The 25,650-nt window shown below is 36.1% G+C and overlaps 1 protein-coding gene across 7 annotated transcripts in view; it reads left to right on the top strand.

Moving 5' to 3' along the window:
- The window catches only part of ARHGAP21 (Rho GTPase activating protein 21), an 89,634-nt gene that overhangs the window by 37,781 nt on the left and 26,203 nt on the right, over positions 1–25,650 (top strand). For 6 of the 7 annotated variants that reach the window (XM_081971483.1, XM_081971485.1, XM_081971487.1 and 3 more), the window contains 5 exons: positions 7,944–8,126; positions 8,221–8,245; positions 17,911–18,003; positions 18,815–18,893; positions 22,256–22,310. In XM_081971483.1, coding sequence (XP_081827609.1) covers positions 7,944–8,126; positions 8,221–8,245; positions 17,911–18,003; positions 18,815–18,893; positions 22,256–22,310 — 435 coding nt within the window. Of the gene's footprint in view, positions 1–7,943; positions 8,127–8,220; positions 8,246–16,287; positions 16,423–17,910; positions 18,004–18,814; positions 18,894–22,255; positions 22,311–25,650 lie in introns of those variants that run through there. The other variant, XM_081971486.1, reaches the window with a different exon arrangement.

Below are 25,650 nucleotides of genomic sequence, written 5' to 3'. Positions count from 1 at the left end.
TAGTCTCCCCCTCTCCCCCCAGGGACTTGGGGCGACGTACAATAGCAACAGACACAACAATATAATATAATATGGAGGAGGTGGAAAATAAATAAATAAATTACAGTACTTTAAGACAATTAAAACCCCAATGACAGTTAAAATTTAAAAATTAAAATTAACAATTAAAAATGCCCAAGAGGTGGAGAAGCTCTAAATTTAAGCCAGGCCGGCTAGTCGAAACAGGTGGGTCTTAAGTTTAATACGGAAGGAGTGGAGGCCAGAATTCACTTAACAACTGTGTTACTAACTTAACAATTGAAATGATTCACTTAACAGTTGTGGCAAGAAAGGTCATAAAATGAGGCAAAATTCACTCACCATTTTTTAGGAGTATAAGATGGACCTTCCCCCCCCTAAAACAGCGTGGAAATGGTGCGTCTTATGCATCAAACAGCCATTTTTGGCCTCCCAAAGCCCTGCCCCTGCATCCCATTTTTGCAAAAAAATGGATGAAAAAACCGCAGGTTTTTGCAAAAACGGATACGTTTTTGCCTTCCCGCAGACCCCAGCAGCACTCTGCAGACTTCAGCAGGGCTGGCGGAAGGCAAAAACAGCCCATTTTCTGCAAAAACAGGGACGTTTTTGCCTTCCCCCAGCCCTGCTGAAGTCTGCAGAGTGCTCCTGGGGGCCGGGGACTACAAAAACTTTTTTTTCTTACTTACCTCTTTGAAATCTTGGTGCGTCTTATACACCGGTGCATATTATAGTCCAAAAAATACAGTAATAATTGTCTCACCTGGCAACATAAATTTTGGGCTCATTTATGGACACATCTGTATTCTTCAACAAATTATTTTTTTTAATTGACTATATTTTAGTTCAGTGTTAATTTGCAAAGCAGTGCAACTTGCCTTTTGAATGAAAGAACTCATCCTTTTGTTAAAAAGGTAAGAAAAGTAAAGATTTCTACTGCCAGTCATCTCTGATTCACAGCTGAAGAGCCAGCATTTTCCAAAGACAGTTCTGTGGTCAGGTGGCCAGCATGACAATAAGCCAAAGGGGCATCAAATACTGTTACCTTTCCTAAAGTGGTAATTATTTATCTACTTGCATTTACATAGTTTTGAACTACCAAGAACTGGAACAAGTAAAGGAAGCTCACTCTCTCAGTGATGGCAAGTCAAAAGCACGGATCTATCAAAATGCAATCCATACTATCCAATTGCTCCATTATCAAAGTAACAACTCAATTTCCAACAAGAGGAGCTGTGTGAGACCATTATTCAGATGAGCACAAATTGCAATAACCATTAAAAGGAAACATCACCTGCACATCTTCCCACAAAAGGATACCCACGCAACTTTATCAAAAAGTATCTAGCTAGTCGATCCATTTTGGCATAACCAAGACAAGCTATGAAAGATAACACTACCGTACATCAAAAGCATCTCAGTAATAACCAGGCAGAAGATTAGCACATGCAAGAAACCAACCTACCAGTCAGAAGACATAATGAAAACTCTTTAAACTCCCAACACATGATTAGATTCAACCATGGTTTCAACTGGGAAATCATGAGCATCCTGGGCCGAGCTATTTCCAAAAAACACTAGGGTATTCCTGGAAGCTTGGCACTCAGATAAACCACATAGTGATAGACCATATTTATACATCATTCAGATCAGACAATAAATAAGCTATGAATGAAGAAGAAAAAAACAGGACACATCCTCAAGGTATCCATCACTAAGAAGGGATTAATGTAAGAGTATTATCTAGAAACTTAATACAAGGAACTGCCAAGGAGAAATACAAGGAACTGCCAAGGAGAAAACCACATCCCCATCAACATGGGTAGGCTAACAAAGCAAGCCATACATTCACTACCACTAAAGATGTTACTTAATTAGGTAATGAAACATCTGCAAGCAAACATCTGAAAGGAAACATCCAAGCTCAGAGAGGATTCCTCAGTTCAATCCTGAGCTGCACTACAGATATTCTTTTCTGTCAGTAGCAGTACATTTTGTATAGGACTGCAGCCTTAATTTACATGTAGTTCTAATATATTCAGTTGTAAAGAGCATAAAGAGATCTCAGCTACACTGGAGTTTATGACCTCAAAACATTCAGGGATTTCCCCTTTTCCCTTTTGTATCAATGTAAAATATGGCACTACCATTTTGCATTCTAAATACCCTCTGCAGTTTGCTATATTGCTGATTTGGCAGCAGGGATGGGGGGGGGAGGGATAGCCCTTTTTTCTGAATCTCTTCACTGCATAGCTTGCAGATCTGAGTACTACACAGGCAAAAGCTGAGTCAGAGGAGAGATGCAGCTTGCGCTATAGACAGTCATGGCCCAGTTCAGGATTTTAGACTGCATGATCAACCACAACTGGAATTTGATATGTAACCTCTATTGCGCTTGGAGTGGTCAGGTTTGTTCATTATATTTAGTAGTTTATAAAGCAAGAAAAATTACATTATGCAAAAGGAGGAAACTAAACTCTTTCCCCTTTCTTTTTCTGCTCCCCATCTCCAATTCTTTACAGTATGCATAATCTTTAGTAATTGATTGTAAGATGAATAGTTAGTGTGCTTTCTGCCTTAACTAATTTATTTTTAACTATTAAAGTGGTTACTGAGAACTCTTTTCTTAAAGATAGGTTGCAATTTTTGGAAAAGATAGTTCAGTTCAAGAATAAGATAGAGAGAAGCAAATTTACATGCATGCATGCAAGGTTTGAAGTTCTAATTGTTATATACCGGTAATTATATTTTAAGGAAAGTTACTAATTGATTATCAGTTCATTATAAGAATTATAAGAATTTATCATTGCATTGGAAAGAAATAAGTAGTATATGATTTATTTATAATTTACATAATTAAATAAGAAACATAAGATAAAATAAACAAGATAAGCTGCTTATACAAGGAAGGTCAATAGCTGAGATAGTAGTTTGGATTTCATGTAACAGCAGTTGTACTTATTCTGAAATTCTGAAGTCTGGTTACTAAACTTCGTTTTTGCTTCAGAGCAAATGATACATTTTTAAAAATAATTTTGAATTTTAAAGTGTAGAACTGAACTTTAAGGAAGGAACAGAATGCGTGTTGGTGTATGCATAAGCACTAAAAGGATGGATGTTAAGGGCTGAAGGCTGGTAGTCTCTGCATTAAGGGTGAGAATTATTGTTGCCTATTCCTCATGAAAAGTATGAGAGTAGATGGGAGACAAGCAATCTAAGTTGAATTTGACAAAGCTGATGGGTTGCACTAAAGTGTGGCTTAAATTACTGGCTAGAACTTTGCCCATGTGCTGCTCGGGATGTGGTACAAGATTTTGATTTTATAACCTACTCTATAACTGCAGACAGTGATATAAGCATTTATTTTCTAATTGTTACCTCATGAAGCTTGAGTTAATTAATATTAACAGTTGGTTACGCTTGAGAAGTCACAGTGCAAAGCCATAAAAAGGTATTTGGCCTATTTTACTTAGACATCTCATGTGGGGGTGTGTGGGGGTGTTTTTTAAAAAAAATCATTTTGTCCTTTTTCTTGCACAAATTGCTGCTTCCATTGCAGAAAGAGTGGGAGGGCATTCTTTTTCATATAGTGGCAAAGGCCATTGTCCAAATAGACATTCTATCCCCATTTGGGCATGGTGATCCTTTGTGTTGTGATGTAGATTCCCTTGAAGTGGGAACAAAAGCTAATCAAGGTGACCTTACAGTTTATTCACCCTGACTGTGGCCTATGAAGAGAAGAAGGCTCCAATAGGAAGTAATGGGTAAGCTTTGTCCATTTGTGCAAAAAAAAGGGGGGGAGGGGGTATATTCTGTCTGAGACAACTGATCAAAATACTCAACAGAACTCCCCTGATGCACTCAACAAAATGCCTGCCACTGTTGGTATTACCTCTTTCATCTTTCATAAATGATTGTTTATATATAGATTTCCCTTATATTACCTTCTCAAAACTTAGTTGTACCATTCTTATGGTTTGATGAAGATCTTGAATTGACTGTGCAAGTAAAACTGGAGAGTATAAAGATGAACATCATTAGTGAACCATTGATGGCCATTTTAAATTCCATGGTCACAAAAGCACAGACTTTGGAGTAGCCATTTTAATGAAGAATGAATGTGAGGGGCAGTTGAAGTATTAGATAGTAGCACTGAGTTGATACTGTTTATCTTTCAATGCTTTTATGCCTGTTTTAGAGAGGTAGTTTTAGTTATCTTGCAATTTCAAAAAGTTTTGTTTACTATTGTACTATAAAACTATCTTCCCTGATCTCAGTCTAAAACAGATATGCTAGATTAAATCTTTAGGATTTGGGATCAGCTGCTACATATACAGGGGAAACGAAAAATGGCAATACACTTCTTGTAATAGAAGACAAATATGGTATCTGAAATATGAAAATACTTAGAAGACTAAATGATTATTTACACATTTTGACAACCAATTTTAATATTTCAGTTCCAGGGATATTAAGCTTCCCTTCTTTGAATCAACCTGCACCAATGTATGTGTAAGATAACCCATGACAATCCTCTAAACTCAGTTTAGAAGAACTGCACATGCCTATCATATCATATATTAAAAGAAGCATTTTAGCTCTTATTTTTTAATTTTGTTTTATTTTTATATAATTTGTCACATGAAACTGCTAGAGATGACATTTCCTCTGGATTTAAAAAAACTATAAATATATATTTCATAGTTCAATTATAGATCAATCCCTTTTTTATGCAACCCAAATATTCTTCATGAGAAATAGCTTGGATATTCTTAGTGGTTTCTCAAAGTTAGTTGCTTTTTATCCCTCCACTATAAAAATGATAACTATGTAAATGCATTAATGTCAGATCAAAAATGCTTTTTTGATTTTCAGGGTGGTGGATAGATACTAGATAATGTTACTTTGTCACTATAATGAGAAAGTAGTGCAAAGTCATCTATTGCATTGCTCCAACTTTTTAAACATCTTTTAAAAGCATTTCATTCCAAGGATGCTGTTCCCTGGGTTGGTAAAATTCATATCCTGTTCATTTTGTTGGGTTCTAAGGATCAGTTGGAATTGTTGCCAGGTACAGCTTCTCTGTGCTGCATAGCAGTCTCCCTGCCTAAGTTGCTTGGCTCCATTTTCGGGCCTTAAGGGTCTTTAAGTGGCGCCCCCTTTAAGACTGGGATCACATGCAGCTCAGGAATTCATAGTCACTATGACAACCATGGGCCTATCCCATGACATCCAGGACCCGAGACAAGACAGCGGTTGTACAATTGATCTAGCTTTCTTAATGGAACAGTGGAAATATGATCTGGAGGTGGGATAGCTTTTGGTAACACACAAACACCCCATGTCATGGTCAGATCATGCGTTGATTATTATGAGGTTCTCTGACACCACTATTCACTGCAGGGATCAAATCTATTAGATCAGTCTGCACTCACAACTGATGGACCTGGATGGGTTTCAGAAAGAGTTTGGAAAGTGTCCTACTGGTCTGCTGCACTGCCCGGCTGAAGCCTTGGTTGATTGGCTCACATCTGCCTTCTTGTGGGTCCCATCATCCTCCATACTTCACAGAAGAGATAAAAGCAGATGAAATGGCATAAGAGATGTATAGAATGCTCCTGGCATTTAACAAGGGATAAACTCAGTTGAACATGGGTTAGAGCTGCTGTTAAGATTATCTAGTGGTGATAAGGGCAATAGAATGACACCTTTTCACCCTTATTGCCTCTGCAGGTAGCCTGTCCCACAGCCTTGTTTTGAAATATGATGAAAAATGTTCTCTTGGGTAGAGAGGATTCATAGATACATTTAAAAAGACTATTTAATATTTAAATGGATATTCAGTGAGCCTTCAAATAATACTGATTCTTGAATATTTGATTTTTGAATCAGTAGATTCAAATAATAATCAGCTGATTATTAAACTTGTCCTTAAAACTATTTTACCTATCCTTCTGCAAGGCAAACTCTAAACTTCTTGCTTCTTTGTGTGGGAGTTTCAGATATAGTAGTTTTGTTCTATTGTACAGTACACCTTGCCATAGTTTCCATTGCAATTCAAGGTGTTTCCTTCCAAATGCCTGGAAATCTTGGAAGTATGCCATGAGGGAAATCCTTTGACCCTGACTATTACTAACTAGAAACATGAATCAAGACTGCATATACTTAATGTACAACACCTTTGATAAAATTATCAGAATGATAGGGTTTAACTTTTTAAATAAATTAAATGGTTCAATATATAATCAAGTTGCATTAAACTAAAATGTTCCTATTTTACTCTTGGGTAACGTCATTCTGTACTTCAGAGAAATTGAAAAAATATATAATGAGTTAGAATCTAAATCAGATGATATGCATATTATTCAAGACATGAGTCTATGTGAAGGAACAGAGTAGCAGAGATACTTAGAAGGCTTTTCTAACAAATGATAGAAAAATATCTATTAAAATAGTGGATATACTGAACATTAATAGTAGTAGTAGTACTTACACTTATATACCGCTTCATAGTGCTTTACAGCCCTCTCTTAAGTGATTTTATAGAGTCAGCCTATTGCCTCCAAAAATCTAGGTCCCCATTTTACTGACCTTGGAAGGATGGAAGGCTGAGACAACCTTGAGCCTGGTGAGATTTGAACTGCCAAATTGCAGGCAGTCAGCAGAATTAGCCTGCAATACTATATTCTAACCACTGCACCACCACAGCTCTAATGTTATGTTATAGAAGTGTATACATCTAATACAGATATAGTTGTGGAAGGGAGTGGGGAATTCTAAACAAATTACTAGAAAAAACAACAACATACACACACACAATGGTACTAAGTGCAAAATCTGAAATAATGAAGAATTTAATAAGGACAACAAAAAGTTACATGAAAGCAAATATTTAAGAACAGAGAACTCATTGGATTTTTTTAAAAATTAAGGTAGGATAATTCAAGTGAAATTATAAAAGTGGCTTAAAAAGGCATGTGAGATTTTTAAAAAGATGAAAAGATTATGTAACATTTCCAACATTATTATAGAATGAGAGAAAGGTTTAGTGAAAAGCTAATTCAGAAACCAACAACATTGGAAAGTGTTTTATAAGAATCAGTAAGACTAGTTATAAACTATGAAAGCGTTAATTATATATTAAATTTCCTTTGGACTGTATAAGCTATAGGAAAAGAAGCTGTGAAACTACATGGAGTGAATGTTTTCATGATTTATTATGAACTGCTCAGTGTAAAAAGATAACCTGTAAAGTGATAGAATAGAATAAAATAAAATACACAGGATTGTTCAAGTTACTGAACCATTGCAGCAATTTTGCTTTAGATTTTACAAATAAGAATAAAGGTGTACAAGAGAGGAACATGCAAAATGAACGAATGGGTTTTGGAAAACGTAAAGGAATATGAGATTGGATAGATAATGTAAGGTGGGTAAAGAGAGAACAAAAGAACTTAAGGAATTGCTTGATTGACTACAGCGAGATCTTGACAATATAAGTAATTCTAGAATGTGAAACATCTTAAAATTAAGACTTGAGCCAGGACAGTTGACAAATCTTTACTATAGCTAATGTAAGAACAAATAGCTAATGTAAGAATTTAGTTTTATGGTATAATGTTGTTTAGAATAGGGTAGAAACAATGATATATAATTTTCTTATATCTGTTTCATTTATATTATAAAAGGACTATAAAATGAATGAATAAAATGAATCAAAATATGGTAATCAAATCACAGCTTGTTATGACAAACAGAATACAACAGAATAACAAAAAATAAAAACAGAATAAAACAAGAAAAACAATAAGAGTCTTTTGCACAGGTCCACTTCCCTGAGTAAAACTGCTTCCAAAAACATAATGTACTGCATGAAATTAAAGACATTTAACTGTCCCCCCCCCCCTTTTTTTTTTCCCTCTTACTAGGTATCCAAACATGAAGATGAAAAAGGGCAGTGTGAAACAGGGTCTTTGTCAGAAGATGAAGAAACGTTATCTTGGCCCGGACTCAAACTGATAGCTTTACGAAGATCACCATTAGGTTTTGGTTTTACCTTAAGACATTTTATTGTTTACCCCCCAGAATCTGCTATTCAGATATCTTTAAAAGTGAGTGTAATGAATTATGAATAAAACCTTTTGTTGTTATAAGAGGGTTGTAAGGGGAAAAAAGAGTGACTGAATTTTTCTGCATCTTTTACAGGATGAAGAGAATGGAAATAAAACTGGTACGTTTTCTTTTTGACACTTATATTTAACTTTCCACTTTTTTGTGAACACTTAGAATATTTGTATGAAATATTGGTAGAGTGTTATTTGATTTATATATGAAATTGGTAAATGTATATATGCCATGTAGCATTTTCTGTCTACCAAATAGACTCCCAAGTATTTCCCTCTTCCCTCTTGTAAAATTTAGCATTAAAAGACAAAAAAAACAAAAAAAACCAATTCAGCCATCCATATAACCATCATGATTTGCAGAATGTGCAAAACTTTTTTTCCCTCTATCTTTTATTCAAAAATAATTTACTTTACTTTACTTTACTTTATTTAGAATTTATAGACCGCCCCCTCTCCCCAAGGGGACTCGGGGCGGTGTACAGACAAAAGCCAAAAACCGTATATACAATAACAATATTAAATACCCCTTTTTAAAAAACAAATTAAATATAGAGTCTGTACAATGATCATAAAAATTAAAACAGATTAAAAGGACAACCCCTTAAAATTTAAAATGCCGGCCAGGAGGATTGAAAATTAAAACTACGATTGGGCCAGGCCAGCTGATTGGAACAGGTGGGTCTTGAGTTTCTTGCGGAAGGAGCGGAGATCGGTAGTAGTTCTGATGTCGGGGGGGAGGTCATTCCAGAGGGTCGGGCCCATCACAGAGAAGGCCCTACTCCTGGGCGTCGCCCGCTGGCATTGCCTAGTGGACGGCACCCGGAGGAGTCCCTCCCTGTGAGAGTGAATTGGTTGCAGGGATGTATGGGGTAGGATGCGATCCCGCAGATAGCTAGGTCCTGTGCCATGGAGCGCTTTAAAGGTGATAATCAACACCTTGAAACGCACCCGAAAAGCCACAGGTAGCCAGTGCAGCTCGCGCAGGAGAGGTGTTATATGGGAGTACCTGGTACATCCCATGATTACCCGCGCGGCCGCATTCTGGACCAGCTGCAGCCTTCGGGTGCATCTCAAGGGGAGCCCCATGTAGAGAGCATTGCAATAGTCCAGGCGGGACGTCACAAGCGCATGGGTGACTGTGTGAAGGGCGTCCCGGTCCAATAGGGGGTGCAATTGGCGCACCAGGCGAACCTGGTGGAACGCCCCCCTTGCCACGGCCGTCACATGGTCATCCATCGACAGCCGGGCATCCAGGAGGATGCCCAAATTGCGTGCCCGTTCCACGGGGGCCAGTTGTTCGCCCCCGATGGCCAGTGATGGAACCCACTGGTTGAACCGGGGCGCCGGTATCCACAGCCACTCCGTCTTGGAGGGGTTGAGTTTGAGTCTGTTGCTTCCCATCCAGACCCATACGGCCTCCAGGCACCGGGACATCACTTCGACGGCCTCGTTGGGGTGGTTCGGGGTGGAGATGTACAGCTGAGTATCATCAGCGTACAGATGGTACTCAACCCCAAAACCACGAATGATCTCACCCAGCGGCTTCATGTACGTGTTGAACAGGAGAGGCGAGAGGACCGACCCCTGTGGCACCCCACAAGTGAGTGGCCTCAGGGTCGACCTCTGATCCCCTGCCAGCACGCATTGCGTCCGGCCAGAGAGGTAGGAGGAGAACCACCGCAAGACGGTGCCCCTCACCCCCAGCCCCTCCAGACGACGCAATAGGATACCATGGTCGATGGTATCAAAAGCCGCTGAGAGATCTAATAGGACCAGGATGGAGGAGCAACCCCCATCCTTGGCCCTCCAGAGATCATCCACCAACACGACCAAGGTTGTCTCCGTGCTGTGACCGGGCCGGAAACCGGACTGGCGCGGGTCTAAATAATCAATTTCCTCCAAGTGGCGTGGGAACTGTTGCGCCACCACACTCTCTACAACCTTTGCCAAAAAGCAAAGGTTGGAGACAGGACGATAGTTGGTTAACATAGCTGGATCCAGGGAAGGCTTCTTGAGTAGGGGCCTCACCACCGCCTCTTTCAAGGCGGCCGGCAAGGACCCCTCTCTCAAAAAAGCGTTGACTAACTCCTGGAGCCAGCCTCGTGTAACCTCCCAGGATGCCAGTATAAGCCGGGAGGGACACGGGTCCAGTAAACATGTAGTGGCTCGCAGTCGCCCATGCAACCTGTCCATATCATCGGCAGCAACAGAGTCAAACTCCTCCCAGAATGGTCCCTCAAGACTCGCCTCCGACGTCTCCCCTGGACTACTGGGGGGGACCCACTCGTTACGGATTTGAGCGATTTTGTCCTGCAGATATTCCCCAAATTCCTCTGCTCTACCCTGCAAGGGGGTTTCCCGCGGCCTCTGCGAAAGGAGGGAGCGGGTCACCCGAAACAGGGCGGCAGGGCGGTTATCTGCGGACGCAATAAGAGTGGCGCAATATTGGCGCTTGGCCACTCTTAATGCCACAGGGTAGGTCCGTAAATAGGCTCTTACCTGTGTTCGGTCAGATTCGGAGCGTGAAGATCTCCATTTGCTCTCTAGGCGTCTCTTATGGCGCTTCATCACCCTTAGCTCCTCGGTAAACCAAGGGGCCAGGGTGGCTTGCTGCTGCAGGAGAGGCCGCAAAGGCGCAACCCGGTCCAAGGCCCCGGCAGCCGCATTGTTCCACGCGGCCACCAGGTCCTCCATCCGGGAGCGGGTCAGGGCTACAGGAAGTGGCCCAAGCTCCGCCTGGAACCTTTCAGGTTCCATCAGGCGCCTGGGTTTTACATAACATTTTATGTTAATTTGTTATAAAGATGCTAATTGGAAAGTTATACAGCTCATGTATAAAAATTGCTGAATTCAGAATAGTTAGCAGGCTGGAAAATACCCACATTTCCGTAAGTCTCCAACTTTTCCCATAACTCTAACAAGCTTTAGTCATGTTCAGCTGTAGATATTACAAATATCTTATAATCATTATGAAATTCAAAATTATTATAGGAATATTAGGACTGCGTATTATATGTAAGTAGAGTTAAACATTATATAGGCAGTCCCTGGGTTAAGAATGAGATTTGTTCCCAAGTCTATCTTTTACTTGAATTTGTATGTAAGTAAGCCAATGAATTGCTGAAGCCACACAATGTTTTCATGAACTGCTGAAAACAGGCTACATATTAAATATATATTTTAATATATTTATAATATACAATATATATTATAATATACAACATACATAAGTATATAAATATATTTATAATATGTTTAATATATTGTAAATATATTAAGCAGTTCGTGAAAACATTGTGCAGCTTCAATACAATACAATACAATACAATACAACAGTAGAGTTGGAAGGGACCTTGGAGGTCTTCTAGTCCAACCCCCTGCCTAGGCAGGAAACCCTATACCGTTTCAGACAAATAGCTATCCAACATCTTCTTAAAGACTTCCAGTGTTGGGGCATTCACAACTTCTGGAGGCAAGCTGTTCCACTGATTAATTGTTCTCACTGTCAGGAAATTTCTCCTCAGTTCTAAGTTGCTTCTCTCCTTGATTAGTTTCCACCCATTGCTTCTTGTTCTACCCTCAGGTGCTTTGGAGAATAGTTTGACTCCCTCTTCTTTGTGGCAACCTCTGAGATATTGGAACAATGCTATCATGTCTCCCCTAGTCCTTCTTTCTCTTAAGCTAAACATACCCAGTTCCTGCAACCGTTCTTCATATGTTTTAGCCTCCAGTCCCCTAATCATCTTTCTTGCTCTTCTCTGCACTCTTTCTAGAGTCTCCACATCTTTTTTACATCGTGGCGACCAGAACTGAATGCAGTAATTCAGCTCAAGGAAGAATGCTGTCCACCATTTTTACTAATAGGCAGGCTATTCATAGGTTGAGTTGTCCAGATGGACTCAACCTTAATGCGATATAGTAGTATATTACCGTATTTAATAGAAGACATACTTTTTTCCCTCAAAAAAGAGGGTGAAAATCTGGGTGTGTCTTATACACTGAATACAGCATTTTTGGCCTCCCAAAACCTCGCCCCCTTTGTAAAAATGGCCATGCGGAGCCTTCGAGAGTGCTCCTGGGAGCTGGGGAGGGCAGAAATGAGTGAAAAATGGGCTGTTTTTTGCTCATTTTTGCCCTGCCCCAGCCTCCAGGAGCACTCTACAAGTCTCCTAAAGGCTATTCATGCCCTGTTTTTGACAAAAAATGGGCCCATTTTTCTCATTAGGTGGCCAAAGTATTTGAGTTTCATCTTCAGGATCTGGCCTTCTAAAGAGCAGTCAGGATTATCTCCTCTAGGATTGACCAGTTTGATCGCTTTGCAGACCAAGGGACTCGCAGGAGTCATCTCCAGCACCATCGTTCAAAGGCCTCCATTCTTTGGTGCTCAGTCTTTCTTATGGTCCAACTTTCAAAGCCATACTTTCTACAATTCCACAATTTACAGCATTTTTGCTAAAAACTGTCTTAGTTTTTGGCAAAAATGCCCATAGCAAGCAATGGGTTCACTTAACAGTCATCATGGTTGCTTAAAAAAACATTCTAAAAATTCAGGTTGATCACATAATGATCTGCTTTACAACTGTCACAACTTATGACCATAATTGGCAGTATCCATTCTGTTCATAAGTTGAGGACTACTTTCCCTCATTATAGATTCCCTCATTATTATGTTTTTATTCCTCCTTTATTTTAGTAGCTCAGAAAGAGAGTGAATTGCTTGTTTATTTTGTTACTGTGTGAACAACCTCTCCTATGCATGGACTTCACTTTATTGGATCATGTATTTATTTTATTTGTAGGACCATCCAATTGACTATCAGCTCGTAAAAGTGATCCTCCCCCAGGATCTGCTTTAATAATAAAATGAATAAATAAATAAAAGAGTGGGGTTTGATTTTCTGGTTGGGAATCCATCTGAGTTTTTCAATCTTCTTTTTGAACATCCCCTCATGTGTATAAATACATAATTATGCATTGAAACTATACATTTTCAGATAAATTAAAAAGTAAAATTGTAAAATAAAACTTAATGATTTCTCAATTATAGATGTATGAATAGCACACCTCAATAAGTGTTTTATTAAAAACATTTTAAGATCAAGTTTAACTTTAAAACATAGAAAAGACACCATAAAATTATGTATCACGAAGGAATAAATAACTCAGAATTCATGCTCAGTATGGCCATATAAAAGTAGCATTAGAAACTTTCTGTTTTTACATCCTTATGTAGTAGCTAAGATATAAGGTAGGCAATGTTCGTGTAAGCATACTTGTCATAGTGGATATATTGTTTTTTTATATGTGAAATTGCTGCTATGATGATGCTTTAATTACGTGCCCGGGAGCCACCTAGTGGCATAGTTGAGTAAAAGTATGAAATTCTTTAAAACTTGAGTAGCAAGTGCTTTGAAAGTAATAGGTGGAGCTAACTTACAAAATTATGCTTTACAGCCATCAATCATTGTTGATTTATTGCTTGATTACCAATCAGTGAGACATAAATGGTTATGATTCATTTCTGGCATTGACTTATCTAAGAATAATTAACGTGCTCTGGATCCAGAAATAGTTTCATGTATAAAAACAAATACTTTTTATGAAATTTTCTTATGGACCATTTAGACTGAACATAGGCTAGCAATAAATGAGGAAAATAATTCTGTCAAGTTCATTCTGAAAAGTTAGCATTTTGTTCAATTATAAAGCCACAGTAAAATGTGTAAGCCTGACTCGCTGTAGCTATTTTATTTTAATAATTGCAGCCAGATCTTAGTGGAAGCCAAATTGCCTCACCCTTTTGCTGATAAAACCTGACACTGTTAATTCCAAAGGTGCAGTTTCCTGAAGTAGAATCAAGTGCTGTGGGATTTTATATCTGAAAAATATAATTTTTCTACTTTTGAAAATGTCTACATCTAAGATTATTAAAATTAGGAAGTTGTTGATATGCATCATTCACCTTACACGAGTGCTTTCCTCCTGGATTGTGTGTCTAGTTTTTCCTTTGAAACTAGGATGCAATGTATCACTATTATGATAAGTAGTTACTATTTTCAGTGAATTTGTCAACTTCACTTTTACAAGGTCATAATATATTTTGAGGTAGTAACTTCCATAACTGAACAGAAGTTGTGAGAAATGTGGTTTCCTTTTCTATCATTTGAATCTCACATTATTAGATAATGGGAAATGTTAATGTAATGAGAGATGGGTCAAAGCTTTTCTGTATCTACTTTTTTCATTCAAAAATAATCTTGAGCTATTAGAATACTTCAATGTGTTTTGTGATGAATGCTTATTGATTTTTCTAGAATACAGGTATCTTTAATTTCTTTTTATATCAGTTATAATTATAATCAAAATAGTGTACTTTTAGTCTTTATTATAAACTAACCCAGAGTTTGTGAGTTCTAGTTCCAACTTAGCCATGAAAGCCAACTGGGTGACCTAGGAACAATCATTCTTTTAGCGTAACTCAACTCACAGGATTGTCCTTGTTGAGAAATTTGGAGGAGAGAGTATTAGAAATGCTCAGTGCCCTGAGCTGTTTATGAAAGTAATAAAGACAGGATATAAAATAAATAAAACTATTGAGAACACCACTAGATAATTAAAATTCAGCATGATGATATAAAGATGTGTGGGTATATGGTAAGCCTTACCTTATTTAAGTGGAAATATATGTGTGCAGGTAGTCCTCAACTTACAACCATTCATTTACACAGTTGCAGCAACCCCATAGTCATTTGATCAAAATTCAGACCCTTGGCAACTGGTTCATATTTTAATGCAGTCGCAGTATCCTTTGTGATTTGATCACCTTTTGCGATCTCCTGACAAGCAAAATCAATGGGAAGCCCGATTCACTTAACAACCATGTTACAAACTGCAGTGATTCACAACACTTGTGGCAAGAAATGTCATAAATGGGACGAAGCTCCCTTAACAACTGTCTCACTTAGCAACAGAAATTATGGGCTCAATTGCGGTCATATATTGAGGACTAGTTGTACACGTACATTCATTCAATTTCATTTCAATTAAATAAGGTAGCTTTTTCCCTCTTCGAGAAGCATCTTAAATGAAGTAGAGAATATAATTCCTCTAAGATATTTTTGTGCACTTATCGTGTTTTCTGTTACTTCTTCTAACCCATTTGCCTTTTGATTTTGTGTAATGGTATCCATGGCAACTGCAATTTCAATTTCCTTATTTTCATCTATCAATGAATGCTTTTCAGGCGATGTGAGCTACTAAATCTCATTTTTTGCTGCAGCTGTAGTCACTTCATACTTATTTAGAAAATGCAGTGTAGCTATTCCATTAAATCATTACCGTAAATTATTAAACATTTTCCAGGTCACTGTGGAGCACCCCAACATTCCACATTCTGAGGACCCTAATTTTTTTCAGAAGTCTTTTGACATTTGCCTGTTTGCCTATAGTAGAATCAGCAGATGGAAAAGTGATATATATGTATAGCCAATACACATCACCATTGCTAATAATTTTATAAACTGAATTTTACTTAGAATAGCGAAGCATTTGCCCTTTCCCATTTTCATGAACACCATTTTTGCCATCTCATATCATGGAGATAGTGTAAATAAAGTTCCTTGAAATGAAAAAGAACTATTCTTTCTTCACGCTGTGATATTGAAAGTATGTCTCATAGGTTGAAAAACGAGTTATTTCAATCAGCTTGAGTTAACATTTTTGCAAATAATTTTAACAAAATGCACAATCAGTTTCATTCTTGTCTAAGGATGAAATCCTTTTCCGATTTATAGCAATATAGCTAGTACATGATATATTTTCTTTTGGATTAAAAAGAATAAGTGTGTCAAAAAGCTTAATCAGTTGTAGAACGTAGAAGGAAAAAGCACCAATCATCTTTTGGGCATATTTGTTTATTTATTACCATCATCTACGTGCTGCTTCATGTTCAAAAACTCTGTGGCATACAAGTGTTAATATATTAGGACTGGAAGCGAAAATGAGTTAATAGAATAATTCACAGGTTGCAGCACCATTTAGGCATGACATGACCTTAAATTTCATCATTAGCTGCAGCTGTGTTAGCCAGACCCTATTTTTTTTGAACCTTTAAAGGAAGCTGCTACTACTTATTGTAAGCTTTGAGAATGGGTGGAACAGGGTGGGATGATGGTGGTTGAGTAAAATTTTTTAAAGATGAGTTCAGAATTTTCTGGTCCTAATGCATGCATCACTTTCCCTTGCTCAAGAACTGAAGTAGACTTCACTGAAGTAGCTCGAGGTTTGTATTTTTAAAAGATTTCTTTTGGGAGAGGTTCATGAATTTAAAGACATGGAATGGGAGCGTAATCTTTGTAAAGGCATCTAATATGGTCAGTATGGTAAACCTATTATGTGCAGTGTCTTCTTGCATTTTTAAATTCGTATTTGAAATAAAATAAGTTTTGAGTAAACCTGCCCATTTATTTTCCTAATTTGATGGTCATAAAACAGTAAAGCAGTAAAATTAGCAAAGATGTTTACTTGCAACTGTTTCTCAAAATTGCACCTTATCTTGAGATATAGATTAGATTTATGGGACAAGGGGAGAAATTGGAGCATGATAAATAAATAAATAAATTCCCAAATATTAACATATTCATTTTTACAATTAGAGTTTGGAACATGGTAAGCTATGTACCATACCTAGAGAATACAAAAGTACAGAATTTTAAAATAGGGTAATTGTTTATTTTATAGTAGGGTATTCCTGATACTTTTTAGTATTTTCTACATTATGGTATATAATTTACTATCTTACTGCTATCTCACTGCTATATATCTATCCTCTTTGATTTCCTAAATCAAGGAGTATCTGAAAGTCCCTCCAAGATTTAGTTTTGTATGTTTTTTTCTAATATGTTCTATAAATAATGGAAAACTTGACCTAGTGAAAGACTGAACTGTTTTTTTTTTACATTGGAGGACAGAAAATATATATGGAAATATGAATGAATTTGCACGTTTATCACTTCATTAAACATTTATCAGAAAAGTTATTCTCTATATGTTTTTGTTTCACTAGGTATTAGCAGCTGAGATGACCTATCCCTACATTGCAATTTATTTTGTTTTATTTATGCTTAAGTGACGTCCATAAGCAACAATTGTTTTTCTTAATTAGTAAATAATTTATTTTTGATAATAAAACATATATAATTTTTCAAAAGAAAAATAGTCTTTTCTAGAAGTATCTAACTTCATCTATTACACATCACTGTAAAATACAGTTTGTATTTTTCAATTATAATGGTGTGTGTGTGTTAATTTCTGTCTTTCAGCTTTACTATTCATCTAGATGTGCTTCTAGTGTTATGTGCCTTGTTGAAAAGACTACTGCTATTACTACTATTACTATTAGTAATAGGGCTGCAAATATCCAGCTGTTCAAGATTGTTATTGGTTTCTAGCTATACATATATTAATGAAAAGTAAACATCAAGAAACCAATCCACAAAGTTATTTAAGCTGTTTCAGAAAATATTCATAATTACCACCAGACTAAGCTATTTAGATGTCTACCACATATTACAATTTGTGGAAAAAGTGGATAAAAGTTTATAACACTAGATAGTACAATGAAACTAATAATTCAAAACTTGAATAGTTTTTATCTTCAAAATGCAAATAAAACTATTATTTTTTCAGTAACGAAATGGCTTTTTATGAGAATTTTATATATATATCTATAAAATATTTCATGGCCTCAATATTTCCACTTATCTTTTAGGGAAAACAAGAAAGAAGCCTGAGCCAGTGGATACAATATTTGTTAAACAAGTTAGAGAAGGAGGGCCTGCTTTTGAAGCTGGACTATCCACAGGTATCTTTCACTTCTCTTTATATAGGAATCATATCTCTGAATTTGGCTGGTATAGGATTTTATAGATAACTATTCAATAGGCAAATTTAAAACTTCATGCCAAATTTCATTGTTTGGCAAGTCTTGATGACTCTCAGACATTTTATACACATGAAATACATTTTATATGTTTTACAAGTGCATGTAACCATTAACAGTTTAATGGTCATTTGGCTATTGTGGAAATTTCTTCACCTCCATTAGCTCATTCAAATTGAGGCTTAATGGAACGTCATGAATAGAATTGTCTTTTTCAGTATTTGTGTCTGAACAGTTAAAGAACAATTCTTGGATAAGAGTGATATCTAGCTAATTCTTCTTAGGCAGTTTTAATAATATATGGCTAGTTTTTGTTGGTGGATTTTTAAAAGAGTTAATGAGTTTTGAAAACATAACCACTTCATATATTGCTAGAAAAGGTCAAGAAATTATTATATATTTCCATATTGTGAGATCCATGTTCTGTAAATGCCATGAGATCTGGAATAATAAATGAGTTCCACACTTATAGATTTCATCCATGATAACATACCTGGTATTATTAGAACAATCCTAGTTATGGTATCGAAGATTTTCAGTCATCCAGGTACAGTTGTCTGGAAACGGAGTCATGGCATCAATCACCATCCTAGTTCTGGTGTTATAGTAGATGTAAAGAAGAAAATTAGAAAATTAGAATTGTTTTTAATTTCCCCCCTTTTTTATTAAAACATTTGTGTCAGCTTTAAATCAAGAATAGAATGACTTTGTTTCCTTTTTTTTTAATCTGTAGGTGACAGAATTATAAAAGTGAATAGGGAAAGTGTCATAGGAAAGACATTTTCCCAAGTAATTTCTTTAATTCAGAACAGGTAAACCATTTATTTTTAAATATAATTTGATTTTTTCATATAAAATATTTCATATAAATATATCTTCAAAAAGTATTGATTGATTTATGAAATATGTTTTGTTCTGTGATACAATGAACTATAATTAAACCTCAAAATCAAATGGTTGACAAATGAAGGTGAATGGGTTAAAAGATCTAGTTTTTCTCTTTTCCAGTTTAAGCATTTCACTCTAGCTTTTCTTGTTGATAACATTTACAAGAATGAAAATAATTCTGAAGTGAATTTCACCACATGGTATGCTTAATCCAGTCATTCATTAGCCAAGTCAAGTTTTCTTATATATGATTTGCTAATGGACAATCACACAAGTTGGTTCAAAAGTCATTCTTCAGGAATATATATCCTTGCTTATCAACCACAATTGGGACCAGGAATTCTGTCACTAAGCAACACAGTTTTAAAGTACAATGTCACCTGATCATGCCAACTTACAATAGCAATTGTGGCAGTTCTAATTGCCATCACTAGATGAATCCTACAGGCATGGCATCTTGCAATCACTTGATTGCCATTTGTGACCCCTCCCCCTGCTGACTTCACCATTGGCTGCTTGATGGAGGCCAGCAGTGAAGGTGATGATCCTGTGACTCTGAGATGTTGCAGCTGTCAGAATTATGAGCCAGTTATCAAGTGCTCAAATTGCAATCTTGTGATTACAAGGACACTGTGAGGGCTGCAATTATAGGGATGCCTGCTATCATAACTTTGAATGACTGCTGAACAACTGCTCAGTCACAAGGATTATCTACATGTTCATTCAGAAAATGCTTGGTAACTCACCAATGGACTCTTCTCCTTAGAAATACTGGCAGGGTTCATTATTAATCCCTTTCTGGATGGCCAGGCAAGTTTTTTGGGGGATTGAATTCAGCCTGTTCTTTCCACCTCTATTTCTTGCAGGTCTGTATAAGCCAAAAAGTGCAGTTGACTGGGATTTGGTGTTCCCAAAACATGGCTAGATAGCTGGAATTAATTTAGTCCTTTGTAAGTGTGGGTCTATTTTGTGCTAAATATTAGGACCTGGGATTTATTTATTAGGTCAGTTGATTTTTTTTTTGAGCCTCATGACATAATGCCCCTTCCCTGTTGGCCTAATTAACCATGATGTGGGAACAAGACCAGAATCATTAACTTCCAGATGTTGCTGATCCTCATTTTCCAATCAGCTCTTATAGAATTGCCAAAAATCAAGGTAAAGCAGTCTGACAGCAATCAGAAGACAACAAGCTCCTGCCTCTTCTTTAGCACCCCCCATTCCAAAAAAGAAATTGCAAATGTTATGGTAATGGAAAAAACCAATCTTCAGTGACAACCATTTCTTTGAATGTTAAAAGTCCACATGCAATATTTGAAACATTTGTATTAAAAATATTCTGTTATAAGCTTCCAAATTCATTTTGTAGTTTTATAGTACAAAAATACATATGCTGTTTACTTTTGGACTAATGTGCACTTTTTTTTAGAATATGTAAAATTTTGAATTCCTTATGTGATTTTGAGAATTTCATAAAACAATATAATGAATCAAACATGGATTAAAAGATACAGAGTCAGGATTTAGATGTTAATTTGTAACTCTGTTTTCTACTTTTTTGAAGTATATTCTAATTTTAATTAAAGCATGTAGGATAACTTTCCTCTAGGACTGTCATTGCATTTTTCTTCAACCTCTTTATACATGAATCAATTTAATGCAGCAGATGTGAAATTAAAATCAAATCATGTGTTTGATCAGCATTTTATATAGGTTTTTTTTTAAATTAGGCTTAATTATGCTTGATCTAACTTACATTTAGTAGTTCACATCTTAATTTAAACATTTTAAAGCATTCATAAATTATTAGTAGCATTAAGAAAACAAATTGTAACATTTCTATAAAGATTTGGAAAAATAAAACTATTGAAAATGTTAATGCAGTGAAATTAATTTGCATAGGTTTATTGCTAGAAAAACTTCTTCATTTAGGAAATTTTATTTTAATGGATTTCTTTAAAAATTATATTGGAAAGTTAAATTTTAGATTGCATTGATATTAAGAAGGTGGCATCAATCAAATCAATAATCAATGAACATATCCTGTTTTGTAATTTATATTGAGACAGTTTATGATGACAGTCTGAATTGTTAAACTGCCAGTTTTAGCTAAAATCCTACTACTACTTTTTTACATTATATTCTTATATTGCCTATGTCTGATCTATATGTGTAATAATACTGCTTCTGGAATTGATTAATTCTTTTGAAAGAGGTGTTTTGCAATGTGGCAATACAAGCAGGAAAGCTCTTTGAATCATTAAAAAGCTCCTTGGCAATCGTATTACTCCACGTGGAGTTAGAATAGGAGTGTCAAAGTCACGGTGTCATGTTGTCATGTACATATTACAACTCTCCCCCCCCCTTGCTATAATGGGGGTGGGCATGGTCAGCACATGACGCATCCGGCCCACGGGCCAAGATTTTGACACCCCTGAGATAGAAGATGAAACAACCAAAACACATTTTCATAGGATTTGCCCCTACCTGCTGCCTTCATAATAGGTAGTCCTCGACTTACAGCCATTTAGTGACCATTCAAAATGGCAACAGCACTGAAAAAAGTGACTTGTTACTGTTTTTCACACTTACGACCGTTGCAGCATTCCTATTTTATCTAAATTTGGATGCTTGGCAACTGGTTCATATATATATGTCAGTTGCAGTATCCCAGGATCATGTGTTCCCCTTTAGCGACCTTCTGAGAAGCAAAGACAGTGGGGAACCCAAATTCACTTAACCGTGTTAGTGTTAGTAACTTAGCAGCTGTGGTGATTCACTTAACCGTGGCAAGCAAGAAAGGCCATAAAACGGGGCAGAACTCACTTAAGAACTTTGTCATTTAGCAATAGAATTGCTGGACTCAGTTGTGGTCGTAAGTCAAGGACTACTTGTATTTACACTGGAAACTACAGTATGAACAGGAGATATTCTAAATGTTTTCTTTTCTTTTAATTTAATTAATTAATTAAATTTATTTTTCTAAATGACAGGAATACATTAGTTTCATCATTTATTTTCGCATAGTAAATTATCTGCATGTAGGTAATTTTGAATTATGGATGCATGGGTTGTGCTTGAAAAAAATACCAGTGACTCATACCAGATAGTGTTAAAAGAAATAAATATATTTTGTGCTGAGTTTTTGTTATATTTTCTGTTTTTTTAAGAGAGTAACTATTAAGTTATTAACATTCCTATTTTTATAGCTAGATATGCTTCTCAAATTGTTAGCGTTTTAATTTATTTCCTTGATAATAAGGTTGTGTATTTATTTTTCCCACAGTGATGATGAGTTGGAACTCAGTGTTATGCCAAAAGATGAGGACATTCTTCAACTTGTAAGTTATACTTTTGATCTGAAATCTAAAATCAAAGTCTCCATAACATTCCTGCAAAAGGGATTCAAGTCTTTAATTAACACATTGGATGTAATGAAGCTCTGAATAACACTATTTCTGTATTTATCACCCACTCATCTTATTCTATTCTATTTTATTTAATTTTATTTGCAATTTTAGTGCTATAAAAATAGGTAAAAGTGAACTAGAGGGGAAAATATGTTTTGTGTTTCTTTATATTCATTTTAGTGAAATGAATATAAATTATGTTGCCTTCTTATGGAACAGATGCAGTCTACTCTTCTAAAATGCATCTTGGGGGTGGATAAGTCTATACCAACTCTAGCACTAAACGCAGGTTTGGGTTTACTCCCTATCAAACCCAGCTAATAATAATTCAACTGCTGGCTGAAAATCCTTTCTATGGATCCAGATGGACTATCCAAGCCTGTTTTGAGGAAAAGTTGCATGACATGCTGCCTTGAGATTAGTCATTCTGCTTTCAGATGTGTCATCTCACAACATGGATTCTCTATCCAATTTCCAGTCTAATTAGATCTAAAGGCCAGCAAAATGTTCAAACGAAGTGTCATTAATGTGACTTTCCCAATATTGTATTGCATCACTTAAATATTTTAAGTCTTTGTAGTGGCTGGCTCAACACAAATTACCCTTCCAATTAGAAGAAACATTTAAAACTGATATGCCTCAATGTCTCAAAAGAGCTTTTTCAAGAGCTTGTTTCAAACAACTAGACTCCCTGGTAAGATGTGTGAGATTTCATGGCGTTCCATTTGAAGAAAGACACTATATTTGTGGAACACCAGCCATTGAAGATGGACATTTTTCATTTAATTTCATTTAAAAACTAAAAAATACTGAGGTACCCAGGAGAAACTTCAACCCATGAACCTACATATCATTAGCAAAACTGCCTTAGTTATATAAAGGGTCATTTCAAAGAGGACAGAAAGTTTCGATTATTTTGGGATTAACTGTTGGTGTGCTGATTTATTGTGAACAAGTCCTATTGTTTTCTTTCTACTTGTTTATTAATGTTAGTTTTATACTTTGGTACGGTTGAATGATTAAATCAATACAGTTTACATAATATTCTATAAATGTTATTAGCTTGAAAAGGATACTAAAAAATGTATAGGTAGTCCTCGACTTATAACCATAATTGAGCCCAAAATTTCTGTTACTAAGCAAGACAGTTATTAAGTGAGTTTTGCCTCATTTTACAAACTTTTTGACACAGTTGTTATGTGAATCACTGCATTTGTTCAGTTACTAACGTATTAGTAACTTGTTAAGTGAACCTGTCCCCACTGACTTTGCTTGTCAGAAAGTTGCAGAACAGATCACATAACCCCAAGATATTGCAACTGTCTTGCCAAGCATCCAAATGTTGATCATGTAATCATGGGAATGCTGCAACAGTCGTAAGTGTAAAAAATGGTCATAAGTCACTTTTTTCAGTGTTGTTGTAATTTCAAACGATCACTAAACAAATGGCTGTAAATTGCGGAAAACTCGTAATAAGGAGGTGCAAATAATTTTATAATCTTCAGAAAAATAGAGATAGAAACTTGTTGAAGAAATTATTTTCCTCTTGAACTAAGAAAAACATGTTTGCTTTCCTCTTTACCATACAAAAAGTTTCAGGTAGATTCTTTCACTTTTTTGATAGATAAATACTTACAGAATTTGAACATAAAATTTTACTGAAACTTAATGTAAACTAAGATTATGACTATACTTCTAATAGGTAAACCACTTCTTTTTGCTTGGCTTTCATTTGTTAGAAGTGATATTAGAAATTTCGTTTGGTTCATCTGCTCTTTGTTTTGTCCCATGGCCCAGCAACAGAAAAAGATAAGCGATGGTAGTCAGTAATCCCTCTTTAGATGTTGGTGTATTAGCTCTATGTTTGCTTTTGCCAGTAAACAACCAACCTACCAACAACCACCCTAGTTACCTACAGCAATGAACAAAACACAATACAACATCACTATGTTAACACCTATCATTATAGTTAACACCTAGAAACCTTCTGGCCTAACTTGGTTTTAACTAGCTTTGGGGCAGAAGCAGAAGCTTTGTTCAAGCAGCATGTTGGCTGATTTGTTTTGATGTAAATTTGTTTTGATCCTTGGGCCTCCATAAGAAAGGCCTAGAAGAAGACAAGACATTCTGCACTCATGAACCAAGCATCCTATTTAAGTGTACCGGAGACTGTTTTACCATCTGTTATTCTAAGTTTTGCAACAAGTATAAAGATTAAGGTGTTATCATGACCCAGACATTGAAAGCCTGAATGATAAAAATCTTTCCTCATTATCAAACATTGGAGCCAAATTGAAAGTGCTTTTTTTTGTCTTTCTCAATACAATATATGAAGGTTGCCAATTCAGCTTGTTAGAATACTTAGAATGATCCAGAGAGCTTTGGGCTTCGTAAGTCTGCAGAAAGGTTTTTAATGAGTGTTTTCTATGTACCCCTTAATTTGTTCTTCTTGCCCACGTCAACAATTCATCATACAATGATGAAGTATTTTTATAATGTAGGCTTTCAGAGTCTGGGTCATGCTAACATCCTGAGTCATTACTGTTTACAAAAATATTTCAAAGTAAAATAAAATTAGGGTGGTGGAATTAGCTTTAAGTAATTTTGTACACAGGAGCCCAAAGCTTTTACCACCTTTTATTTTCCCTCAGAAAGGCTCAAAATAGGATATGCTGTAATTTTCCCTCTCTCTTTCCTTCTCTCTCACTCACTCTCACTCACTCTCTCTTTTTTGGCTTTCTAACGGATTACTTTAAGTTAAACTTTGCAAAAGTATGTGTCTAACTTTTTTTCAATAAATTTTTATTTTATTCACAACATTAAAATAAAAGCTCCAAAGAAAAGAGGAGGAGAGAACAGAACTAAACAGGATATGTATATATCAAGAATAATAATTTCTCCCCGTGCAAAAAAGGCCTATGGTTTATGAATTCCTACAACTCTATTTACCCAACCAATTTGACCTGACATCTACCTGCAAGAGTATGTGTCTTTAACGTTTAAAAAAGGCAAAAAAGTTCCCTTTTTATGCATTTAGGTAATCTATGTATAAGTGCTGGTTTTAAACACATTCAAAATAAAATATTTTGCTTCAAAATATAGGTTTCAAAATGTAATGATTGATTGATTTAACAAATTTATGTATCCATCCAACTCACACATAGTGACTCCAGGTGGCATACAACATTAATAATCCACAACCTAATCCTATGCCCACTGTATTTTCAATATATTAAAGAGTTAACATCAGACAACAATAGTTATTGCAGGT

This window comes from Natrix helvetica (assembly GCF_964273705.1).
Source record: "Natrix helvetica genome assembly, chromosome: Z".
NCBI classification, from domain to species: domain Eukaryota; kingdom Metazoa; phylum Chordata; class Lepidosauria; order Squamata; family Natricidae; genus Natrix; species Natrix helvetica.
Note: the sequence above shows the minus strand (reverse complement) of the source record. Positions and strands in the feature narration are given on the sequence as shown.